Source organism: Notolepis coatsorum, assembly GCF_963971535.1.
Source record: "Notolepis coatsorum genome assembly, chromosome: 7".
Classification (NCBI taxonomy): Eukaryota; Metazoa; Chordata; class Actinopteri; order Aulopiformes; family Paralepididae; genus Notolepis; species Notolepis coatsorum.
Genome location: NC_140171.1, coordinates 7,588,771 through 7,615,592, shown reverse-complemented (window position 1 = coordinate 7,615,592; position 26,822 = coordinate 7,588,771). Strand labels below are relative to the sequence as shown.

Below are 26,822 nucleotides of genomic sequence, written 5' to 3'. Positions count from 1 at the left end.
CAAAACTATGGAACAAACTACCCCAAAACATCAGGGAAGCCAACTCACTAGACATCTTCAAAAGACAGCTTAAAACCTATCTCTTTGCTCAGGCATTTAAATGAAACATCAGGGACATCCTGACACAAATTGTACTTTACCTGCACTATTCTTACCCTACCTACTTTTATACACTTCCTATCAAATTCATGTGTCGGTTCTATGCACTGTAATTTTAAGAGCACTGCTCTGTTGTAATTCAAAATTGAACTATTTTATCACACTTTTGACTTCTTACTGATGCACTGCTCTGTTGTATGTTAAATACCCTGTTGTATGTCCGTTCTATTTTATCATTTTTAGCCTATTTTTAAACTGAATCATTTTAAACAATTTTTATTATTTGTATTACTGAATGAAACTGTAAACAGAGAGGCCTATTGAGATGCTAGATCCTAATGTGAAACACTGTGATTTACCTTACCTTGCTACCTCTCTATCTTTTTTATGCTCGCTTATGCCTGTATTTTCTTACTGTTGTGAAGCACTTTGAACTGCAACTTCTGTATGAAAAGTGCTATACAAATACAGTTATTATTATTATTATTATTCACAGTTTGAGTAGTTCGTATAGGCCCATCAGAGGCCCAAATGTTTGTACGCAAGCGCTGAAAAAGTGAGTTTTTCACAATAAGTGACCTTTAAAGTTTTGTTAACCAAACACCACACGGCAAGCCTGAGTTCCGTGTTTTTAAAAGCTATGACCTCAACAGGAAAGGATGTGTCAAAACATTGAAAAGGACCTTTTGAGGGCGGCTAGGTGGTGCAGTGGACAAGGCGCTCACCACCAATGCAGGAGACGCTGGGTTCGAGCCCAGCTCTCCGCATTGCTATCAGCTTGGCTGGTCGTTCATACTAATACAATTGGCTTTAGGGGGTGGGAAGCTGATGGGTGGGGATCGGACGTTGTGGACAGCGACTCCTACAGGTTGGTTGGTGCACCTGCGCAGCAGAATCGGGAAGCGACGGGGGCGGCGTGCCCTCCCACGCAGACCCCCGACGCTGAGAGATCGCGCTGTGCAGGTGAAAAGATGCGACTGCTGCTTCCTCGAGTATCGGAGGGGACACGTGATGCAAGGCTTCGTCCACATTGCAGCCGGCTTGTGGGAGGCATGGCCTAACAACGTTCGAGACAGGGGAGGGTAGAATTGGACGATACGAAATTGGGATGGGAGAAAAATAGAAAATGGGAGAAAAAGTAGATAAAAAAAAGAAAGGGTACCTTTTTGTTTTTTTTACGAAATCGTAATTAGTATTGATGATCATTTCAGTTTTACCAAGGTGCCGACCATGGTAAAAATAATTGACCATGGTAAACGCTATGTATATCATCATGGTACCATTGTTGTAGTTGAATAATACCATAGTATAATCCATGATGAAACCATGATAGCGATGGCAATATCATAGCATTTCCATGATTCTCTGATCACTGATTGATTGATTGAAACGTTTATTAACAGATTGCAGAATGGGTACAGTACAGTACAGCTCAATACACACAATTGTTAAGGATGCAGACCAGAGAAAGACTTTCGTCTTGTTTACATCAGGGTCCCCCATTTTCAATTCATCATAATTACACTACTATCAGCACAGCGACCAGGCCTGGATCACGGACTCTGCATACTGGGGGCCACAGCCCATCGGGGGCCCAAGAGAGCTCCGGGTTTGTGTGTAGATTAATAGATTTTATTTGGAAGGGGCCCCAGTATACTGTTTAAAGTACAGGGGCACCAATCTTGTCAGATATCCTTCATGAAAAGACTGAAAATAGTATTCCAGAGCTGCTTTCTGTCAACGCCCCCCTTGTTATGTCTGTCGCGGACCAAGGTGGACCCATATAGCACTGTCTTGCTCTGCGCGCCCCGGCCCTTGTGATATAACCCAGCCATGGTAGTGTCAAAACAACGATGGAAAACGTGTACGGGAAGTTAGTCGAGGTAGACGAGGAAGAGGCGGGCACTGTTTTCCCCTCCCTGTGAATCAGTCGTTCCAAAGGTCCTCCGTGGGCCGGCCGGCCTGCCAGCTGTAAGGACCTTGGTTCAAGCTGGTGTCAGGTGACTTAATAGTGAACGCCTTCTCCAGACACTAGACAGGCCCGGGCAGGTTGCAGATACAGGTATTGTCAGCCACACCTGCTGTACGTACCTAAATGGGTTCAATACGGCTGTTCTCCTGACACGCCCATAACAATGACTCTTGCTTTTAGACTATTCACACAGTAGAGATGGGCCACTCTTTCATGGTCCTTAGGGGCCAGGCAAGGTCCCCCCCCCCCCCCCCCCAGGTTGATCATATTTTGTCCCACGTAGGGATCCCCATGAGAAGAAGATAGCTTTTTTGTTTTGTTTTATGTGTGTGGGGGGAATCACAGTAAAGAGAGAGTGAAACGTGTGATCAGAGTAGTTTATTCATAAATGTTTATACTTATTCTGTTGACTTCTAGTGAATGGAATATTATCTCAGGAACCACTGACAACATACAGTATGCTGGCTGGTGGGCCATGTCTGTCTTAAATCTATTCAACTCATTCACACACACACACACACACACACACACACACACACACACACACACACACACACACACACACACACACACACACACATATACACACACACACACACACACACACACACACACACACACACACACACACACACACACACACACACACACACACACACAGGGAGAGAGATAGGGGGTATAGGTTGATGAGAGAGAGAGAAACAACAGACAGACAGAGACAGGGGGAGAAAGAGAGAGTGAGACAGGGAGAGAGAGACAGAGAGAGAGACAGGAGAGAGAGAGAGAGAGAGAGAGAGAGAGAGAGAGAGAGAGAGAGAGAGAGAGAGAGAGAGAGACAAGACAGAGAGAGGCAGAGGGAGAGTGAGAGAGAGAGAGAGACAGAGAGATAGACAGGGAGAGAGAGATAGAGAGACAAGACAGAGAGAGAGGCAGAGAGAGAGAGAGAGACAGAGAGAGAGACAGGGAGAGAGAGATAGAGAGACAAGACAGAGAGAGAGGCAGAGGGAGAGAGAGAGAGAGAGAGACAGAGAGACAGAGAAAGAGAGGCAGAGAGAGAGAGAGAGCGAGAGGCAGAGAGAGAGAGAGCGAGAGAGAGAGAGAGAGACAAGAGAGACAAGAGAGAGAGAGAGGCAGAGGGAGAGAGAGAGAGAGAGAGAGAGAGAAAGAAAAAGTAGGCTGCAGAACTCCACCCCATGCAACGTCATGAGAGAAACCTTTCCAGGTGTCAACTGTCAAGTCCAATGTTTTCAGATGTTTCAAACAGCACGCAGCAGCAGCAACAGCAGCAGCTATACTCCCACCGAACACCGACCGTCATGTTCCGGATATAGAAGCTGATCATCGGGAACACAGAACTGCAGTTTGTTCTCTTGTTGCTCCAGCAGCAGCAGCGGGGGCTCCGCTCCGCCACATCGACGCTGCTGCCAGCGGCCACACCGGCGGCTTCACCCGGGGGTTCGGCTCAGGATGTCGGCCGTCAAAGCTCTGCAGCATTGGGTCAAGATCCAGGTGGCCGGGTACAGGGATGTTTCCATCACCAACATGACCACGTCGTTCCGGGACGGACTGGCGTTCTGCGCCCTGATCCACAAACACAGACCCGACCTGATGTAAGTAGAGACCTGTAGAGTAGACCCACCGGACAGCTAGTTTGCTCCAAGTTTGTTGTTTACACAGTCAACATCATTCACACTGCCTTCTCCCGACTTCCTTCAACACTTCCTTCAACTCGGCGATTGATTCCAATGTCAACTCTTGTTTTATTTGTCATTTATTTGTCAAATGGGGGACCCTGATGTAAACAAGACGAACGTCTTTCTCTGGTCTGCAATGCATCCCCTTACTGTACTGTATTGTACCCATTCTGCAATCTGTTAAAGTTTTCAATCAATCAATATAAGGTACATTACAGTGAACTGCTTGGTTCTGTATGACCCTCCTGAGATTGTGCATCATACAGTAAAACAAATAACTAAAATAGACCTACACAATATGCAACTAAAGTATGAACTAAAGAGTACAAAATGCAAACTTTTTTTTAAAATGCAACACAGCTGCCCTTTCGCATAGCTACCATTTCGATCATATAAATGATAACTGTATATAATCTAAGTCTCTGACTGGGTTTCCTTGAAAGCGTTCTGCATGTAACGTGTCGGCATGTGGAGGGTCTGGATGAGGAGCGGAGTGGGAGTCAGATGGAATGTGTTCTCTGGAGAATCAGTGGTTCTCAAAGTGTGGTCCGGGGACCTCTGCGGGTCTGTGTAATTTCACTATAATTCACACCAGTGGTTGAATGGATCCCCGTCGGCATTTGTGGAAGTGTGTGTAAAACTAATTCCACTTGTTGTCATTCATTCGCCGTTCATTTAGAATCACGAGGAGGAAATGTTGAGTGACTTTATTGGTCCCATGTTAGAGACTCTCCCTCTCTCTCTTCAGATCTCCACCCCCGGCGAGAGTATAGTCAGACATTAATGCGATTCTGGTCTAGTCTAGATAATAAACACTAACATGTTCTACTCTAGATAATAAAAACTAACAAATGTGCGGTCTAATCTAATGTGTCTCTGTTCAGATCGGCCGGGGAACCCCTATCCCCCAAGCTATGGCCCGGCTAGCTCAGTCGGTAGAGCATGAGACTCTTAATCTCAGGGTCGTGGGTTCGAGCCCCACGTTGGGCTTAATACTTTTTCGTCTTCCACGAATTTTCCCCAAGGGGATCAATAAAGGAATATCGACCTGAGATCGACTATATATTTAACTTTATATTTTTCACAGAGAGCCACATGATGTATTTACTACTGTATTTATTACTTCTTTTGTTTCTTTGTTGTTTCTTTGTTTTTGTTTCTTTGTTTTTACTTTGCTCCCGACTACTGTCAGCGACTTCGGGTCATTGAGAAGCGCTATATAAATTAAATTAATTATTATTATTACTATGCCTTTGATGGTAAATCCTCGATTTCCTTTTGCAGTCTGAATAATGCTTTCATGTTCTGCTAGTATGTTGACCCTAACGGAACTATGTGCTGATAGGAGTGGCAATACACTGTGGGCAACTCTTTCAGCAATGTGATAGGTTAATGTGATAGGGTAATGTGATAGGTTAATGTGATAGGTTAATGTGATAGGGTAGTGTGATAGGCTAATGTGATAGGGTAATGTGCACACAGACAGGAAATGAAGTGAGACGGAGGGCTAAATATACAATAGCATGTATTGATTGATTGATTGAAAATGTTATTAACAGATTGCAGAATGGGTACAGTACAGTACAGCTCAATACACACAATTGTTAAGGGGATGCAGACCAGAGAAAGACTTTCGTCTTGTTTACACCAGGGTCCCCCATTTTCAATTCATCATAACATATATGACATCATGACATACAGATAGACAGTACTGCTACATCTATACATTTATGACATACCAGATTTACAAATACAGTACTGTTTGTGATACAAGAAAAGTCTAAAAATATATATATACATTTGACGAAGAAACTGTACATTGGAGGAGGGTCTCGTGTATTATTGGGTTGGGACATTTACTGTACATTGGGGGGGTTTGGGTTAGGACATTTACAGGGGCCAGTTTAGAATTGCAGTCTCCCGTAGGTGCTCCTTGAGAGTGGTTTTGAAAAGTGGGTAGTGATTCACATTCCTTTACAGCTGTGGGTAGGGCGTTCCACATTGATGTGGCATAATATACAGTATCTGGGTTGCCGTGCAATCAGTACAAACATGTTGAGACACTTGTCCAATATTGCCAAATGAAGTAGCCAGTGTTACCACCCTTGCAGTACAGTATGTGTTGCTTTTGTTGTTGGCTTTTGTTTTAGTTTTTTTTATGTGCACCTCTCACCACTGTTCATGTCGGAGCCATGACATTAAAACCAAAATGCTCAGTAGAGCGTTGGGACAAAAAAAACAATAAAAAATCCCTTTTGGTCACTGAGAGGCCATTTTGAGTTCTAAATGTTAAAACTAGAACGTGTAATGCCATCAAACAGCAACCTCAAGGCAGAAAAGCCCTGTTTTGGTGTTGCACTTTGTTATCTATGACCAGCTGCTTTATGGAGTAGGGTATATCTGCAGTGCCGCAGCCCCATACATAGGAGGGGTCAGTACTGTGCGTTGGGGGCCTGTACTCTGCGGTGCACTGCTGCGCATGTGAGAAACAAAGTAACATATAATATAGGACACTAGAAACATAAAGTAACATACGGAACATAAAGTAACATACGGAACATAAAGTAACATAAGGAAAATAGGACCTAATGTCCAATATATTTTTGTCTTAAACTGAATATCAATTGGATTAGGAGTAACCAAATAAAGCATTCAATGCAACCAATTGTCTAGATAGACTAGAATTCTTTATCTCAAACTGAATATCAATTGGATTACCAGCCCTGACTGTTACTCTAAGCTTAACCTCTTCTGGATGAGGGTCTAAACTTAACCCTTAGACTAGATTAGAATGACTTTACTTTGTTTCTCGCATGCGCAGTAGTGCACCGCACAGTACTACAGGCCCCCAACACACAGTACAGGCCCCCAACGCACAGTACAGGCCCCCAACACACAGTACAGGCCCCTCCTATGTATGGGGCTGTGGCACTGCAGGTTTATGCTATTGGCTTTATGGCTTCTTCTGTTGGTTGATTGGTTGGTCCACAAGTGTCCCCACCCTCTAGCAGCCACAGTTTTCGCTAAGGTTGACATTTGGCATGGAGGTTCAGTGTTTGTGTGTGAGGGTGTGTTGGTGTGTGAGAATGTCAGAATGTGAATGCATGCACGCGTCGTGGATACATGCTCATACACGGTCGCAGCTATTTTTCTTAGTGCTTGTTTGTTTTGTCTGTTATCCACTGCCTTCCAAATTGCTTGCGGATTCATGCTTGTTTGTTTTGCTGTGATGTGTGGATTTGAGTTTTGTAAGCTCTCATATTGTAAATGTCTCAAGACCTCTCTTAGCAGACAGAGCCCAACGTGTGGCCAGCGGTAGCACCCCCCCCCCCATCCCCACCCCCCCCCATCCCCACTCAACTCCAACTCAAAGAAAGTAAACAAAGTACAATACCAAACGGGGCTCTATTGTGAGGTTGCTGTTTGTACCTTTGATGTTTAGGTGTTTGCGGTAGGATAACTGTACTGTCTATCTGTATGTCATGTATGTCATATATGTCCTGATGAATTGAAAATGGGGGACCCTGATGTAAACAAGACGAAAGTCTTTCTCTGGTCTGCATCCCCTTAACAATTGTGTGTATTGAGCTGTACTGTATTGTACCCATTCTGCAATCTGTTAATAACGTTTTCAATCAATGTTTAGGTGTTTGTGGTAGGGCTGGGTTATGTTTAGGTGTCTGTGGTAGGGCTGGGTGATGTGGTCAAAATATGTAAGGGATAATGTATAGCTACGAGGTCATTGTCGCAAAATAATTGACCGACACGGAGTTTAAAATACCGAGCCGCCTCGGCGAGGTGTTTTAAACGTCAGTGAAGGTCAATTATTTTGCGACAATGATCGAGTATAGCTATACATTATCCCGCTCATTACATGGCTAACTTACTAACAATATACCTAATTCATTTTACATCGACTCGCAACAGTAACACTGGTTCTGGCTCCACTGAGTGCTCGTCGCTCCGCCCCCCAGCAGCTTCCCCGGCCAATAGTACCGGCAGTTTGCACTGATGTCAGTGGGTCATTATTGTGGGCTTGATTGCGAACAGCTGCGCACAGCGGTCATTATTGTCCCACAGCGGTCATTATTGTCTGATAACTGACCTCTGACGCGCGCTATTGACCAATCACAAGCAAGCATTTCGGAGAATGTGAAAACGCCATGTAATAAGATATAATAATTTTTTTTTAAACTTTACAAACTTAAAAGTCTGTATAACCATATTTGTTTGTATTCTGTTTTTTCCCGGCGCAAATTCCAGTGTGATTTGACAACTTGGTATATAAAAAAAATAAATGATCCCAAGATGATAATTTTAATCATGATCATTTTTTAAAAACTTAAAGATTTTATGATTTCTATACATCTTTGACGCCAGTATAGTAAAAATCCTTACTTTTGCATGGATCCATGACGGTATACCTTAAATATTCAGCATAGACCACTGCACCTCCGCGTTACATGGAGCTCATGGGAGAGCGTGGGGGATAAAATGAATGAATGTTGATTAGAGCCTTGACGTAAGTGGTTGTAGCTACGGCTGTGGGGGTGCTGGAGACATGATCCAATATACTTTCTTATACGCCCAAGTCTCCTGACCACAGAGAGTCCAATCCCAAGTCGATCGGCACTTTCACGGCCGACAATCCAGAGAGACTCCCTGGGCAATCTGCGCACGCAGAGTTTGGGGAGTAGGTGCGGACAAGTGAAAGCTCAGCCGCGAAAGTGCCGACCAATTTGGGATTGGTCTCTCCGTGTTCAGGAGACTCAGGCGTATAAAAAAAGTATATTGGATCATGTCTGCAGCACCCCCTCAGCCGTAGCTACAACCACTTACATCAAGGCTCTAATCAACATTCATTCATTTTATCCCCCCGTGCTCTCCCATGAGCTGAACATACCGGAAGTGTTGCAGTGATCTATGACTCCCAGGCCTACATGGCAGTCCTGCAGGATGTTGCAGTCCTTCTGAATATCACCTCCCCCCCATCTCTACCATTTCATTAAGACTCACCTAGATTCAGTGTCGCATTGCCTTCCGCTCTTCATTGAAGCTCTGTCTCTTAATGTGACCGATCGTATGGTACTCCTTCTGCGTTGTGTAATTTGTCGATGCCCCGAGGGAGAGTCGAACACAGGTCTCCCACGCCATGGGCGACAACATAGACCGCTGCACTAAGAGGTGAATTCACTCCTTGGTACCGTCCGTATCTATGTGTCTTTTAACCCTGTTACCTTACTGCCACAGTCACTTCACAACACACACATTCATCGTGACGGTGGATATTACTCACAGACTTCCGTTACATTAACACATTGGGCGCCAGCCATTAGCCGGGTCCCGTTGTAGCTATGCCACGCTTTAAAGATACTGTAGGAGTGTGTCACCTTGTTTGTAGAGCTATATCTATATTCTATATTATAGCTATGGGGACAATACTATGGTCATTTGACAGTGACTTTCTTCCGGCCAAGATGCAAAAAAAGAGATAATTTTTCCATGCATACGTTCAAGCGTTATCCCGTGGTGAATATAAGTATAATTTCAGAGTGGTCTGGGGTCATTCCCGAAAGGCTGAGTTATAGCCTTATACGTGAATTCTACTATAAGCTTTGGTGTTTCTTGCCTGGACACACGCTACTATTCCCAAATCAAATGTATATAATAGGTATTATGTTTCATCATCGTTTCTGATTTTTTGATTGCCAGTAACAGCATTTGTATTGAACACTAGAAACCCTGATCAGCTGGATCGGTATAAAAACATTGCACGATCAAGCTAGAATTGACGTCAGATAGCCCTTACCTGTCGGGAGTATTCCAAAAATAATATTCCAATTGTTTGATCGCCATCTGGTCCATCTGATCGCCATCTGGTCCACGACATAACCCACCACAACATATGGATTGGGGGTATTTGACGCGCTTCAATGCAATCGGGAGAACCGCTCGACTCGCCCGACCCAGAAAAGTGCGCCCGGAGACATTTGACCGTTGCACAGGCCAAGATTTAAGGTTTCAAAGGGTGCTCGATACTGCCACCTGGGAGGATGCGGCCGGTATTGCACTTTGGCATTCTCAGGATGATTCCCATGTTAACCCCAAGTCTGGGTGCCTGTAATGAATAGAAATATCAAATAAAAGAAATAACGATCAAATAACGAGTGTACTCGTTGTTGGCGTTCAAGCGATGGCGCCCAATAACGAGTATAATTGTTGTTGGCGGAATGAGTTAGCCTATTGTCCATCATTGAGAAATTAAGTCTTTCTGTAGAGAAGGAGCCTCCTTGTTCTCATCAGTCAATCACTTGGTGACTGACGGCATGTTCCAAAACAAGTAACATGTGAATAAGTGAACACAGCTGGAACAATAGTTTGCATTGGAATAGCTGCCTATTAACTGTGCTAAGCTACATATACTGTAGATATTTATCAATGGAACACTTTTCAGCTAAGCAGCTCTCACTGGTGCCGTCACAAACTCAACCCGGAAAATATGTTTCAAACTACAAACTAAAGCGTCATACAAAAAAAATAAAAAGAAATAGACATTTAAATGCAGGTTTGTTCTGGACGTGCCGGGTCAGCACAGCAAGCAGTTCCATGGTTCTAAACAGCCATTTTTTTTTTTTTTTTTTATCCTTTATTTATCCAGGAATTGAGATACAAGATCTCTTCTTCCAGGGAGTCCTGACCAACACGGCACACAACAAGTTTCAACATAAAACAGGGCATTAAACAAAAAACATACAATTCAAATATAAATACAGAAGGCCATTTGTGCAGTGGCAAGGAGCATAATCAGATCAGCATGTTTCAGTTACATGTTTCATAAAGGGCTAATCGTAGCATACCTTTAAAAGCATTCACAGTAGGAAGTGCCTCTAGACAAAGTTTCACTTGCAGCGTATTCCATAAAAAGGGAGCATAGTGGGAGAATGCAGCTTTACCAAGCTCTGACTGCATCAAAGGAACATTTAAAAGCATCCCATTTGCTGCTCATCTGGTATTAAAAAAGCAAATATAAAAGGACAGAAGTCTGGAGATATATAAGGGCAGCTTACCTAGCAATGACTTAAGCCATGCTGGAGGCTACTCTACTGTAATGTCTGTACACACCCCCCACTGCAGTGTGTAAACACAATGTTTGGCCACTGAACAGCAGCTTGTATTGTCATGGTTCTCTCAGCCCTGAAAAAAACAAACATTCCCAGCAGCTTCAAAGCCAGTCGTCGCACACAATGACAAAGACACCGGGGACAAGTGTCCACTCCTGAGAGGGTCAGAATCCAACGCATGTTGTAGCCTGTAGCAGGTTAAAACCTGTCATCTGGACCTTTATCCATGCACTGCATATTAAACCATGTTTTTTTTTTTGTATTTTATTTTTTTATTATTTTTTAAACAAACACATAAACAAACATGACAACACACGATTAGATATACAAGCATTGTAAAACAGTGTACATCAGTTAACTCATCGTTTGGATAAATGTCTTATACAAGATATACCCCTAATACCTGCTATCTATTCCCCTACACACATATGCTCTTGCTCGCACCCCCCGCCCTGGACCCCCCAATGGATAATCCGTCCATTATCCTTCGCTCCTAACCAGACACTACCATTAAATGCTAGCTTTTATTCTCTCCACCACTTCTAACCACATTGTCAATTTGGATTCATTGAGACCCAAAATTCTTGCTGTAGATATTTCTAGATAAATCACATCGAGATATGTAATTAAACCATGTTTTATGGTGAAAGTATTTTTCACAGACTCAAATCAAATCTATATTATGGATTAACTGGAAACTGTATCCCTGAAAGTTGGATGTACTATGATGACGAGTGGGAGAAAACGTTGGTTTCTTTTGGTTCCACACATGTTCACATTCACACCAGGGAGCTGCCCAGTACAACCACACGCTTCTGGCACTGGCAACTGGGCAGCTCCACTGGAGGTTTGGTGTCTTGCTCAAGGGCTCTTCAGCCATCGGAGGGGTGGGTGGGTGGGGGGGGGTTACTCATTCACTTCCCTCACCCTTTCCGGACTGGGAATTTCCACCGGCGACCTTTTTGATCACAGGCTCGCCTCTCTTTAAACGGCCAGGCCACTGTGCTGCCACTGTGCTGAATGTACTCGGATGAAAGCACAGATGCCGCGTTTGTGCTGCGTGCGTTAATCACGTTAAGTAGCTGTTCCATTCCACTCTCCCGTTCCGGTTCTTCCCCCCCCCCACCCAGAACAACGTGGCAGCACACAACATTAACATCAGTGTAACCACTACACACTCACTCATGGTTATAGGCGGGACACAAGTTGACACCACCTAAGCCATTCAGTCCAGTTTGAATGGAAGTAATGAAGGGAGGAAAACATGTCTTAGGCAAAGTAAAATATATTGTTGGTTTCCTGTTGGTTGTCAGTTTGGCCATGGGTAGGTAGGGAATTTATTTTATTTTATTCTTTTATTTTATTCTTTCCCACGGCGACTATGGATAGGGAATTTCTTTATTTAATTAAAATGTTCACAACAACATGGATGCATGTACTCTGCCAGCATGTTTAATATCCATAATACTAAATGTTTGACTAAGATTTCTATGAAACTTTATTAAAAAAAAAACTAAAAAAAAAAACTGATTTTTTTTTTCTTTTTTAATATTTTTTTTTAAAAACTCATAAAATATATTGGGTCGCACCTAAATCGGCAGGGTCGGTCCAACCGGAAACCAACTATTAATTTTGTTAGGCCTTAGTGTCAAATGTCCATGTTACTGTCTTTTACTATTAGAGGGAGTAAGAGAGTAGTAGCATGTACTGTGCTACTATGTCTATACTACTATCTACTATGCTAATATGTCAATACTAGTATGCACTCAGCCAGGGTGTATCAGGCAAGTTCAACACTGTTTGACGAACAATGACACTTACACCATTTTGTAAGTGGCTTTGGATAAAAGTGTCCGTGAAATGACTAAATGTAAATGTGGAACTTTGAGCCTTGGAAACAAATCCCCATCACCATGTGAATGAGAATGCCTGTTGGTAATCAAGCACACAGGGATGAGTAATGAAAGAAGAAAGGTGACTAAACGGTCATGAGATGAAACGCACGTTAGATAATGTGTGTGACAATGAGTCAAGAGCGTAATGGAATTTGTGAGGATGTTACGCAAGGATGAAACGAAGAAGACATTCTTGACTAACGTCACTTAATCATACCGGTAATAATGAAGGAGGACAGCTGGAGGTAGTCAGTAGTATTATAAGTAATATCTCTCTCTGTCTGTCTCTTTCTCTGTCAGCAATTTTGATCCCCTGAGGAAGGACGATGTCTATGACAACAACAAACTGGTAAGACATGTATGGCCTGTGCTGCATGCTTGTGTGTGTGTCTGTGTGTGTCTGTGTGTGTGTGTGTGTGTGTGTGTGTGTGTCCTGAGGACAATCGGTGTAATGGATGAACAGCCTCTGTCTAACAGGACTGTTTTCTCATTGACGACAATCCTACTACGTATACAAACACATGTACTTAATCAGTAGAAGAGGGGAGGAAGATGAGGAGTGACACTCTCTCAGGTTAAAAACAATAATCTTGGCAGCTGGGTGGCGCAGCGGACAAGGCGCTTGTCACCAACGCACGAATCCAGCTGTCAGCGTTGCCTCCGGCTTGGCCGGCCGTCATACTGGCTCGATTGGCAGAGTCAGAGGGTGGGAAGCCGGTGGGTGGGTCTGGGTCGTTGTGGACAGCGACTCCCTACAGTTCGGTCGGGGCGCCTGCACAGCGAGGGAAGGATCTGGGGGAGGTAGTGTGACCTTCCACACGTTACACTCTCCCAGTGAGAGTCCGCGCTGCCAGGTGAAAAGAAGCGGTGGTCTGGCTACACATGTGTCGGAGGAAGCATGCGATAGTCTCCGCCCTCCCAGACCGACGGTAGGGGGTAGAGTGCGCAACGACCAGGAAGGGGATTGGGAATTGGCATAACGACTAACATTGGGAGGGGAAAAAAACGGAAAAAAGAAGGAGGAAAAGGATAATAAAAAAAAATATATAACATTTTGGTTATTTCTCTAGTCTCTTTGCTCCTTAAATCATAGAACTCCGGTCTCTCAGCCCTGAGCCTCTGAGTTGCCGAGGAGAGAGAGTCTCATCCCAGAGTGCTTGTGAAACAGGAAGCTGCCTTCCATGTTGGCTCTAGATACTGTATGGGAGCTGTACAATCCATCTTCTGCTCCATGAATGTGACATTAATGACACAGGAAGGCAGTGGATGATAACAGTAAAAAAAAACGAGCAAATCCACAACAGCTGCAACATACACACACACAGACAGACACACACTCACAGACAGACTCACACACACACACAAACGTTTGACTTCCATGCCAAATGTTATAGGGTGAAGACTGTGGCTGCTAGAGGGTGGGGACACATTTGTGGACAACACCACAGCAACAGAGCGAGCTACTGTATAGAGCTGCTGGTTGCAGCAATAATACATAAACAAATAAAAGAAGTAGGACACAGTGGCAGTTTTTAAACATAACTGAAGGGAGTCCTCTTTCTTCTCTCCTCTCCTCTTTTATCTTCTCTCCTCTCTCCTCTCCTCTTTTTTCTCTCTTTTCTCTTCTCTTCTCTTCTCTTATCTCCTCTTTTCTCTCTTCTCTCTTCTCTCTCCTCTCTCCTCTCTCCTCTCTCCTCTCTTCTCTCTTCTCTCTTCTCTCTTCTCTCTTATCTCTTCTCTCTTCTCTCTTCTCTCCTCTCTCCTCTCTCTTTATTCTCTCTTCTCTCTCTCTCTCTTCTCTCTTCTCTCTTCTCTCTTCTCTCTTCTCTCTTCTCTCCTCTCTCTTCTCTCTTCTCTCTTCTCTCCTCTCTCCTCTCTTTCTTCTCTCTTCTCTCTTTTCTCTTCTCTCTCACACAGGTAGCACTCTGTCCTCCTCTCTTCTCTCAGCCTCTCCTCTCTTCTCTCTCATCAGTTGATGCCATATGATACTGTATATACAGTAGTGCTTCAGCAGGGACTTCCCAGAGGTGTTGCTGTTGGGATTCCATGACTTTATTCCCTCTGGAACTGTCAAACAGCCCAGGATTACAAGAAGAAACAAGAAGAGCTTCTCAAGTGTTTCTGCTAGTGTTAAAAAAAACTAAAAACAACAACAAAAGCGATCAAGGATCTCCTTTTCAAAGCGGCAGCAGCGTATTTACTTACCGTCAAAACAATATTTCATAAACATAAACAAGTATGGTAACCCCCCCCCTCCACACACACTGTGTGTGTTGTGTACGTGTGTCGTGTAACTAAAACTGTGTGAAAAACGTTTTAGTTCAAGTTCAAGTTCTTTAATAGTTGTCATACAGAAGTACAGAATACTTTCATACAAAATGCTTCTTACTGTTACGCTCCAGAGACTGTGCTAGACAAGATAGTATCAAATAACATAATAACATAATATAGCATGAATTTAGAAGAAGAAAAATGAGGTCACAGTGTTCGGTATAGACATATGTACAATGTTCTGAGTTACCATATAATATACAATACACAATACTATGCAGTGTACTAATGTACAGTACTATCTAGTGCAAAGCAGAAATGGGATGAGGTACAGTTTTAGGTACAATTTACAGTAAGGTGTACGAGTTGTAGTGCAATCCTTCATCCATAAATATAAAGTGTGGGGAGTGGGTGCTACAGTGTGTTTGTTTAAAGTGGGTGTGTGCTATAAAGTGTGTGGAGTGGGTGCTACAGTGTGTTTGTTTAAAGTGAGTGTGTGCGTGTGGATGTGTGTGCTATGTGCGTTTGGTGGTTGTTGTTGTGTAGTGTTCATTCATTGTTCGTTTAGCAGCCTGATGGCCTGGGGATAGAAGCTTCTTCTGAGTCTTTCTGTGCTCGCCTTGAGACTCCGGTATCGCTTGCCTGACCGCAGCAGTTCAAAGAGGCAGTTGTTCGGGTGACTGGAGTCTTTAATGATTCTCTTAGCCTTGCCCCTGCAACGCTTGTAGTAAATGTTCTGGAGGGTGGGGAGCCCCCCTTCAATTGTGCGTTCGGCTGAACGTGTCACTCTTTGTAGTCTGCTTCGGTCTTGTGCAGTGCTATTCCCAAACCAGGAGGTGATGTTGCCGGTCAAGATGCTCTCTATTGTACATGAGTAGAAGTTCTTAAGGATCTTCTGGCTGACTTGGAACTTCCTTAGGCGCCTGAGGAAGTAGAGGCGTTGTCGTGCCTTCTTCACAACACTGTCAATGTGTGTGGTCCATGTCAAGTCCTCGGATATGTAGGCTCCGAGGTACTTAAAGCTGTTGACTCTCTCAACCGGTGCCCCGTCGATGCTGAACTGAAATAAAGATAAAAACTAGACTTTAGAAACAAACTGAAAGTAACTGAAACTATATTGTGTACTTATAAAACCAACTGAAACTACATTGTGTACTTATAAAACGAACTAAAATGAAAATATACATAAAATGCCTTTAGTTTTAGTCTTTGTACATTTGGTCAAATTTGTCAACATTTGTTAAGACTGATGTCTACATGACTGTTAACCTGCCTTCATAAAGTTATGTGTTTCTAATATACAATACCCTTTGTACTTTGTACTTACATCTTGCCCCTGACAAATACCACCCATATTATAATAATAAAATAATAATACTGAAGCTAATAATAACTGAAACTAAAAATGTTTAAAGAATAAAAACGAAACGTAAACGTTCAAAACTAACTGAAACAAAACTGAATTGAAAAAAAAAATTATGTACAGAGAACGGGACCCCCCCCCCCCCCTCACACTTCAGCATAAGAATGACTAAAGCACTAACTGAAATAAAATAATAAAACTGACAATGAAAAATAATCTGAATTATTGGGAATCACAATGGAAGATTAAGAAATAACAAATATATAATCACAAAACTCTAAAACTATATTAGTCCTGAGCAAATTAATTTGTATAGGTCATCAGATAATCTGATAACTGCCTGTGTGTGTGTGTGTGTGTGTGTGTGTGTGTGCGTGTGCGTCTTGGCATGTCTCTGCTTGTTGTTGATTCTATTCTTTCTGCTTCCATGGAATTGCTGTATGTAGGCTTCTCTACTCTTCTCTTCTCTTCTCTTCTCTTGTGGCAAACACGTATGGCAATAGTTGGGCTTGGAAATCCAGTTTTAAAAGAGGAACAACTATTTTAGAAATGTAAACTCTCCACACACACACACACACACACACACACCTATGCACCGTATGTGCGTCATGCGGAGGAGGGTACAAATGTATACAAACGGGACAAGGCCTGTGTCTGTCAGAGTTTGTCTTAGAAATATGCTAAGTCATGGGCGGCCGGGTAGCGGTGGGCTGGGTACACATGTGTCGGAGGAAGCATGTGATAGTCTCCGCCCTCCCAGACCGACGGTAGGGGGTAGAGTGCGCAACGACCAGGAAGGGGATTGGGAATTGGCATAACGACTAACATTGGGAGGGGAGAAAAACGGAAAAAGAAGGGGGGGAAAGATAATAATAAAAAATAAAATAAAATACGCTAAGTCAAAATATCTATCGCTTTATATTATACAGATGCCACTGCCCTTCCTTTTATTATATCGTGTGTGAATTCCCATCATATGTCCCCAGGCGTTCCAGGTCGCAGAGCAGGAGTTGGGAATCCCGGCTCTCCTGGACGCGGAGGACATGGTGGCTCTGAAGGTCCCCGACCGCCTCAGCATCCTCACCTACGTGTCCCAGTACTACAACTACTTCCACGGCCGCTCGCCGAGTGAGTCTCTCCGCCGTATCTCTGCCCTGATCTGTATCTGTAGCTCTGCATCCCTCAGACTCGTTCTCACACGCCGGCCGGCTGTCTTTCTGGAGGATACAGACCCAGACGAGCGCAGATAGCGCTTTTCTCACGACCTGAACTTCAAGTATAAAGTTACAGTATATGCCACAGTACATTACATACAAAATACTAACTCATTTATAACAATAATAATAATACATTTCATTTGTAGTGCACTTTACATTTGGAACCAAATGGAACCAAATGGAACTGAGTGCTACAGGGTAAAAACATAGGCTTTGAAAACATAGGCAATTAAAAAACAAGGCATAAAAACATACAAAAGAAGGGGATAAAACACATGTTTAAAAGGTTAAAACTAAGAAAGCTTTGGTGAAGAGGTATGTTTTAAGTCCTCTTTTAAAATAAGCAGTGGTCTGTGGTGCTCTGGTAGTCAGGGAGGGTGTTCCACAGGCGAGGAGCAGCCCAGCAGAAGGCCTGGTCACCCCCATGGTGCGGAGCTTGGTCCTGCGGGGACGGAGGCGATTGGCGACTGGCAAAGCGAAGGTTACAGGTGGAGGGTTCTGGGGTGAGGAGATCTTTGAGGGGGGGGGGATCATTTCCATGGATGCACTGATGGGTCAGAAGGGATATTTTGAATTCAGTCCGGGCGGTGAGGTGACGGGCAGCCAGTGAAGTGAGTGGCGGATGGGTGCGATGTGGTCGTACTTACGCACTCTCATGCCATTATGCCCTGCCTGATGCAAAGATGGAACAGTTGCAGTATGTTCACCTTCTATGGATGGATATACAGTCCTCACAAGCCAACTGTAAGCCTATGGATCTCCATGCTCAAGACTTCCTGGAAGAAGAGATCTTGTATCTCAATGGGACATTCATGGATAAATAAAAAATAAAATGCTGAGGTGATTTGAAGTTTGCATTGGAAATACATTGGAAACCTTCCTTCCTAATTACAACCCAAATGACTAATTACAGATGTTGCAGATTTGAGTACCGATCCGATTATTTTCCATTACTCTGAGCGGTATTGACTTGGACCATTTAGTTTTGAGGTCATTGAGAGAAAAACGATTGACGTAATATACCAGTATTAAATATTTTCTCCATTAGAGACATCCAACAAGCAGGAAATAATTAATATCTGACATGTTTGACACAGATATTGGTATCAGATTGTAGTATTGAGGAAATAGTTTTGCCTGGAATTAAGATAAGATAAGACATTTCCTTTATTGATCCCCTTGGGGAAATTCGGGCGTCATATAAGATAAGATAAGATATTCCTTTATTGATCCCCTTGGGGAAATTCGGGCGTCATATAAGATAAGATAAGATATTCCTTTATTGATCCCCTTGGGGAAATTCGGTCGTCATAGCAGCATGGCAGCATGGGAGAGGGGAGGTACAGGTATAGGCAGGGTAATAGTAGAAAGACATAAATATAGGCTATAAAATTATAATAAAGATACAAATAAACAGGGTAAAACAACTGACAACCTGTGCCAGTCCTGGTAGTGGTCCATTCATAACCTATTTCACTATATTATTGGCAGGTTGCCCACTACACCACGCTGGCACCATGGTTACCACTGCTGCCTCACAGTCCTGGGTTGGAACAGGGGGGTCATTCTGCGCGTTTGAGTTTGAGTTTGCATGTTTCTCCCCGTGTTTGCGTTGGGTTTTCACCGGGTTCTCTGGTTTCCTCCCACACCAGAAGACATGCCTGCTAGCTTCCTTGACCAAGGCACTGGCCTCACAGCTGGAGCTGGTCCCTGGGTGGCTGCCTGTGGCCCACTGCTCCCTACGTAGTTAGGATGGTTTAAATGCAGAGGACAAATATCCCCACATGGATGAATAAAGTATAACCTGATGATGATGAATAATTAATTTTTGGTCTTTGTTTACAGATCAATCAAAAACACACAAAAGGAATAGGCTCAAGCACATGCTTATTTTTGCCTATCCTTTACAATTCTTAAAAACGAAATATACTTTAATATAAGAAAGAAAAACTTAAAATATGCTGCAAGATATAGATTTCTTTTTTAAAGAAAAACTAAAAAAAAGTTTGTTTTACTCAAAACTGTACTCCTGAATTATTTGATCCTTTAGGGCCTTTTTAAATCCCCCCTGAGAAGTACACAACTTCAACCCGTCACTAAGGCCTAAGTAACCTAAGTAACTACATACCCTACGTTCTAGAATCTAATAAAAATAAGGTGTGTACCAGTAGCTTGAGTTTGAGAATGTAGAGTGAAACTTCCTGCTCCGTCAAGTAGTAGTGCAGTGGGATTCATTCTCCTACACAGAGAGTTGGAGGACGTTCCACTGTCAAACATCTCTGCCCAAACAACGAAGTAAACTAATAACCAGTGCCAACTATGCTTATTTTCCCATGACATATTGAATAAATAATATTTATATTATTGTCCACCCCACATTTTATGATCTCTTTTACAGATAAGAGCCGCGAAAATAAGTTCTGAGAAAAGTTAAATGATTAAATTTCACGCCGTCTGTCTGCAGCCTTGTTTATTCACCGTGTCCATGGAAACGACCGTGAACTCGGCCACATGGTTTCCTTACACAGGAAAGACGTAATACAACGATAGTCTGTTCACTTCTCTGATGACTACATCACTGCATAACTCATAAATGTTCAGACAAACTTAATTTTGATTAGTTATGCTACCAAATTCAAAGTTATCGCCACGTTTTCCTTCACACTAATTTGGTCACATATGTACAGATTTGGGCAGAGCTGTTTAGCAGGCCGTGACGTACAGGCGCACAGAGACCGACCTGCGGAGGAGTGCGAGTGGGATCGTGTTTTCTTTATCCCGCCGTTGGCGTAGCAACTGTTCCGATTGTCCGACCTCTTCCCAGAGAGTTGGACAGAACCCGTCCTGACCCCATGGTGGGACGGTCTCTCACACTGAGGGTAACGGACGCTGGTGGACTGATGTTAATGACTTCCTTAAGAGCTTTGTGTCTTTGTTTCTCTGTTCCCACATCTGTGTGTGTGGGTGTGTTTGTGTGTCTGTGTGTGTGTGCGTACGTACGTGTGTGTCTGTTTGTGTATGTGTCTTTGTGTGTGTGTGTGTGTATGTGTGTATGTATATTTTTCTGTGTGTCTGTATGTGAATGTGTGTGCATGCGCGCATCCCTGTATGTGTGTGTGTATATTTTTCTGTGTGCATCTCTGTCTGTATGTCTATGTGTGTGTGTGTGTGTGTGTGTGTGTGTGTGTGTGTGTGTGTGTGTGTAGTTGGAGGCATGGGAGGTGTGGCTGGTGTGAAGCGTCCAGCAGAAGGCTCTTCAGACGAGCCCTCTGGGAAGAAGAACCAGCCGGTGGTTTCTAAGATGTTTCCTTCCTCCAGACCTGCCACAGAGAACCGGCCTCCACCCTCCTCCTCCTCCTCCTCCGCTCCTCTCAGACCCTCCACTACACCAGTCACCACTGGAGCTCAGGTACCACTCTGTCGTCCTCTCTCCTCTCAGCCTCTCAGCCTCTCAGCCTCTCAGCCTCTCATCTCTCTCCTCTCTTTTCTCTTCTCTCTTCTCTCTCATCTCTTTTCTCTCATCTCTTCTCCATCATCTTTTCTCTCCTCTCTCCTCTCTCAGGGGGCTTTCTCACTCACGTTTGGAGATCGAATCACTGCTCCCGAGAACGGGGGGCAGTGTTCTCACTCACCCCTTTTGCGATGCGAAACGGCGCTGATTCGTTTCACCCCGTCGTTACTGTCATGCTTGCTTGAATTTGTGAATAGTGTGAGTGAGAAAGGGCCCTCAGCCTCTCGTCTCAATAGCCAGTCCTCTTCTCTGTTACCACTACCACGTTTAGTACCGATTTGATACACTGCTTTTACTGAACAGAATAGACTTCTTAGACCATCAGTTTTAATGAACAGTATATACTTGGACCATTAATTATACTGTACAGTATATAGACTTAGACCATCAGTTTTGGGGTCAGAGGACGAAGGTCAATGAGATGTATAATAATAATGTTTCTCCATTAGAGATCTGATCTGAGAAGTGTGTCAGAAATTAAGAAAATCAAGTCGCTTTTGCTTTGATTTCTGGCATGTTAGATACTGATACCCGATTTTTAAATGGACTGCATTTATATAGCCTCATTCCACAGCTCTTCCTGTTCCAGTCTGTTTGCTGTTCAACATCCCATGAAGCAAACATATATATATATACTGTATAAACATACAGAGTTGTTTTTGTGTTTAGAAACTTTTTTTTGGTAATTAACAGCGAGCCATAAGGTACCTAAAAAAACAGGAGAGGACATGTGCGTCTTGTGTGTGTGTGTGTGTGGGGGGGGGGGGGTTCACAGAAGTTATGCAGAATGGAAATCTGTGCTCAGACCCCCCCCCCCCCCCACACACACACACTCTTGTGTAAATGTGCAGTTTTGCTGACTCACCCTGCGTTTTGTGGCATAACATCTGGATATCAAAGTGAACCTGAGGTGCTTTGTACTACAAACTGTATTCTGTTAGTCTTAACCACAGTTTAGCATAACCCCCCCCCCCCCCCCCACATACAAACATTACATCTGTTAGTCTTAACCACAGTTTCGCATAACCCCCTCCCCACATACAAACTTCTGTTAGTCTGTTTGTAGTCTTTCCAGAGGCAGTTATAATTCCCCCCCCCTTTCTTTTCTCTTCCATATTCACACCATTATCTATTCCTCTCTCTCTCTCTCTCTTCTCTCTCTCTCTCTCTCTCTCTCTCTCTCTCTCTCTCTCTCTCTCTCTCTCTCTCTCTCTCTCTCTCTCTCTCTCTCTCTCTCTCTCTCTCTCTCTCTCTCTCTCTCTCTCTCTCTCTCTCTCTCTCTCTCTCTCTCTCTCTCTCTCTCTCTCTCTCTCTCTCTCTCTCTCCTCTCTCTCTCTCTCTCTCTCAGAAGGAGGTGCTGCTTGAGGGCGCCAGGCAGACGGGCACTCTGAGCAATAAGTGTGTGTCCTGTCACAAGCATGTTCACTTGGTACAGCGCTACCTAGTGGAAGGCAGGCTGTATCACAGGAACTGTGCCAAGTAAGGCCTTATAATTAACTCACTCTATCCATAGATGATCCTAGTTTATCTTAGTGTGACTGTAGACGATCTTAATTTAAAAGTAATTTGATCATCTTGAGCAAAGTCATGGTTATGCAGTATTTAATTCGGTTTTACCCACCAGGTTTCGGTTGATTCCTAATGGTTGTTTCTCTAAGTATTGTCATTTCATTAAGAATTTCCATTTCTGTAAAGGCCATATGAGTGTTTTGGTTATTAAGTAGTGTCTTATTTATGTTTGAACACTAGAGGGCTCACCGCCTCCATTATAGCCCCTCTTCTATAAATAGCCTAGCTAATTACCGTAATCCCATGCACCTGTGATGAGGATACATTTTTCCACCTGTCTCACCGTTTGGAACTGACAATGGAGCAATTGACAACTGTTCTGATTTAACCCTTCATTCACCATCATTCACCTTTGGACAACAATAAACCCTGTAAACAGCAGCAACTTGGGACATTCCATATTTACATCACAAACTTTGGGACTGAGTAAGATAATTAATTGCAGGTGCATCGTGGACGCTTGTCGATTCATTGGGGAGCGACAAGCGGCCACTACAATTTCATTACGTATGTCTAAATTTGTACTTTACCTGACAGTTTCCTTCTCTTATCCGTCCCCCAGGTCTTTCTCGGGTGCAAACGCAATCACACCTCACCGGGACTCGATCACGCCTCTCCGGGACCTACCCAAAAACACCCCTGTATCCAAGTACACTCCTCACTCATCAGAGACCCCTGTATCCAAATACACATCATATTCAGAGCCTGATAAAACCCTTGTATCCAAATACACATCATATTCAGAGCCTGATAAAACCCCTGTATCCAAATACACATCATATTCAGAGCCTGATAAAACCCTTGTATCCAAATACACATCATATTCAGAGCCTGATAAAACCCCTGTATCCAAATACATATCCTGTTCAGAGCCTGATAAAACCCCTGTATCTAAATACATATCCCGTTCAGAGCCTGCTACAACCCCGGCTGTATCTAAATACACACCTCGTTCAGAGCCTGCTACAACCCTGGCTGTATCTAAATACACACCTCACTCAGAGCGTGCTACAACCCCTGTATCTAAATACACACCTCATTCGGAGCTTTCTAAAACCCCTGTATCTAAATACACACCTCATTCAGAGCTTTCTAAAACCCCTGTATCTAAATACACACCTCACTCGGAGTCTAAAACCCCTGTATCTAAATACACACCTCACTCAGAGATTTCTAATACCCCTGTATCTAAATACACACCTCGTTCAGAGCGTGCTACAAGCCCTGTATCTAAATACACACCTCACTCGGAGCGTGCTACAAGCCCTGTATCTAAATACACACCTCACTCGGAGCGTGCTACAAGCCCTGTATCTAAATACACACCTCACTCGGAGCGTGCTACAAGCCCTGTATCTAAATACACACCTCGTTCAGAGCGTGCTACAAGCCCTGTATCTAAATACACACCTCGTTCAGAGCGTGCTGCAAGCCCTGTATCTAAATACACACCTCGTTCAGAGCGTGCTACAAGCCCTGTATCTAAATACACACATCACCTAGAGCCAGCTAAAAACAACTCTCCTGCACCCGCACCCTCCAAGTTGGGCCCTAGCTGGTTTACCACCAGGAAAGAAGAAAGGTCCACCTCCCCGGACAACTCCTTGACCTCCAAGACAGCGAGGTCCAGGTCCCCAGCTACCACTGTGCCCTCCAAGACGGAGAGGTCCAGGTCTCCTGGTCTCACTGTGACTTCCAAGACATCAAGGTCCAGGTCCCCAGCTCTCAATGTGACCTCCAAGACAGAGAGGTCCAGGTCCCCAGGTCTCAATGTGACCTCCAAGACGGAGAGGTCCAGGTCTCCTGCTCTCAATGTGACCTCCAAGACGGAGAGGGCCAGGTCTCCTGCTCTCAATGTGACCTTCCCAGTGATCCCCTTGACATCCAGGACAGAGAGGTTGACCTCCCCAGCTCTCACTGTGCCCTCCAAGACGGGGAGGTCCAGGTCCCCAGCTCTCAATGTGACCTTCCCAGTGATCCCCTTGACCTCCAAGACAGAGAGGTCGACCTCCCCAGCTCTCACTGTGGCCTCCAAGACGGGGAGGTCCAGGTCCCCAGCTCTCAATGTGACCTCCAGGACAGAGAGGTCGACCTCCCCAGCTCTCACTGTGGCCTCCAAGACGGGGAGGTCCAGGTCCCCAGCTCTCAATGTGACCTTCCCAGTGATCCCCTTGACCTCCAGGACTGCTCTTGATACTCCTACCACCACCATCACCACCACCAGGCCTACCGTAGTCGCCACGCCCACCACCACCATCACCACCACCACACCCACCGTAGTCGCCACGCCCACCACCACCACCACCGTCACCACCAGCATCACCGCCAGGCCCACTCCGGCCCCGCGGACGTCCGTGGCCAAGACTCACGAGGCCAAGCTCAAGTTCTTCCTGACGGGAGCCGACGGCGGCGCCGCGGCCGAGCAGGAGAACAGGACTCTGAACGCTAACGGAGGGCCCGGTGCGGACAGGGGCCCGCAAGCAGTGGTGCTGGGGCAGAGTGTGACGATGGTCGTGAATGTAACCGGTGGGGTCGTCAGGGGTACAGATGTGATCGGTGGACCGGTTGGGGGTGGTGGTGGGGTTAAAGCAGGCGGTCTGGGCGGGGGTCCTGGGAAGGTTTGGTCTAAAGAGGACGGTAGTAGTAGTGGTGGTAGTAGCGGTAAGGCCCATGCAGCGGCCGTCGTGTCCAAGAATCTGACGGAGGAGAGCAACAACAACAACAACGACTCTAAGCCCACGTGGACCACTGTAGCTCTGAAGAAGGTGGAGAAGTGAGTAACTGCATGTACACATGCACGCACTCATACACACACACACACACACACACACACACACACACACACACACACACACACACACACACACACACACACACACAGTAGATTTTATAATAATAATAAACTTTATTTGTATAGCACTTTTCATACAGAAGTTGCAGTTCAAAGTGCTTCACAACAGTAAAAAATACAGGCATAAGCGAGCATAAAAAAAGATAGAGAGGTAGCAAGGTAAGGTAAATCGCAGTGTTTCACATTAGGATCTAGCATACCAATAGGCCTCTCTGTTTACAGTTTCATTCAGTAATACAAATAATAAAAATAGAATAGACAGAGTTAAAAACAAAGTGCGGTTGGATTCAGTTTAAAAATAGGCTAAAAATTATTAAATAGAACGGACATACAACAGGGTATTTAACATACAACAGAGCAGTGCACCAGTAAGAAGTAAAAAGTGTGATTAAAATAGTTCAATTTTGAATTACAACAGAGCAGTGCTCTTAAAATTACAGTGCATAGAACCGACACATGAATTTGATAGGAAGTGTAGGCAGGGTACGAATAGTGCAGGTAAAGTACAATTTGTGTCAGGATATCCCTGATGTTTCATTTAAATGCCTGAGCAAAGAGATGTATTTTGAAGATGTCTAGCGAGTTGGCTTCCCTGATGTTTTGGGTTAGTTTGTTCCATAGTTTTGGGGCATAGTTGATAAAGGCTGCATTACCAATCCTCTTTTGACTGTTTCTGGGAGCCTCTAGTAGTCCAGCAGCTGATGATCGCAGTGTTCTTGCTGGCCTGTAATTTATTAGAGTGTTGGCGATATAGCTAGGTCCCTGTCCATTTAGAGCTTAGTATGTAAGGAGAAGGACCTTGAAGTCGATTCTAAATGTTACAGGAAGCCAGTGTAGAGCAGCTAAGACTGGGCTAATGTGCTCTCTACACAGTAGATTTGATTAAAGTATAGTACAAGCCTGACCTCTGCTGGGGAAAGATGGCAGTGTTTCCCCTACATTGAGTCAACCGTGTCATGGCTAGAAAAAAATATAATAATAATCATCATCCATCATCTGGCATTACTGTATGTTACAATTACTCCACATATTAAGTAGCTAAATAAGAGCAATTCTTTACATAAGAGGTACTGGAAGTTATACGGAGAATGGAACCTCAGTCCCAGAGACTATATTACCCAAACTGTTACAAGCAATTATATAGGAAATACAGGATGGTATTTAACACACACACACGCGCACACACGCACACACACACACACATTAACAGACTGTGTAATGTCGCACCGAAAACGACCAAAGCAAATTCCTTGTATGTG

General features: G+C 44.1%; 1 protein-coding gene across 1 annotated transcript in view; it reads left to right on the top strand.

Annotated features, from left to right (window-relative positions):
• Positions 1 to 3,336: 3,336 nt before the first annotated feature.
• The window catches only part of LOC311231529 (uncharacterized protein), a 54,702-nt gene continuing 31,216 nt past the window's right edge, over positions 3,337 to 26,822 (top strand). Inside the window, exons 1-6 of the mRNA XM_084318146.1 lie at positions 3,337 to 3,681; positions 13,082 to 13,130; positions 17,402 to 17,543; positions 20,839 to 21,041; positions 22,492 to 22,622; positions 23,275 to 25,485. Coding sequence (XP_084174272.1) covers positions 3,539 to 3,681; positions 13,082 to 13,130; positions 17,402 to 17,543; positions 20,839 to 21,041; positions 22,492 to 22,622; positions 23,275 to 25,485 — 2,879 coding nt within the window. The 5' untranslated portion in view covers positions 3,337 to 3,538. The remainder of the gene's footprint in view (positions 3,682 to 13,081; positions 13,131 to 17,401; positions 17,544 to 20,838; positions 21,042 to 22,491; positions 22,623 to 23,274; positions 25,486 to 26,822) is intronic.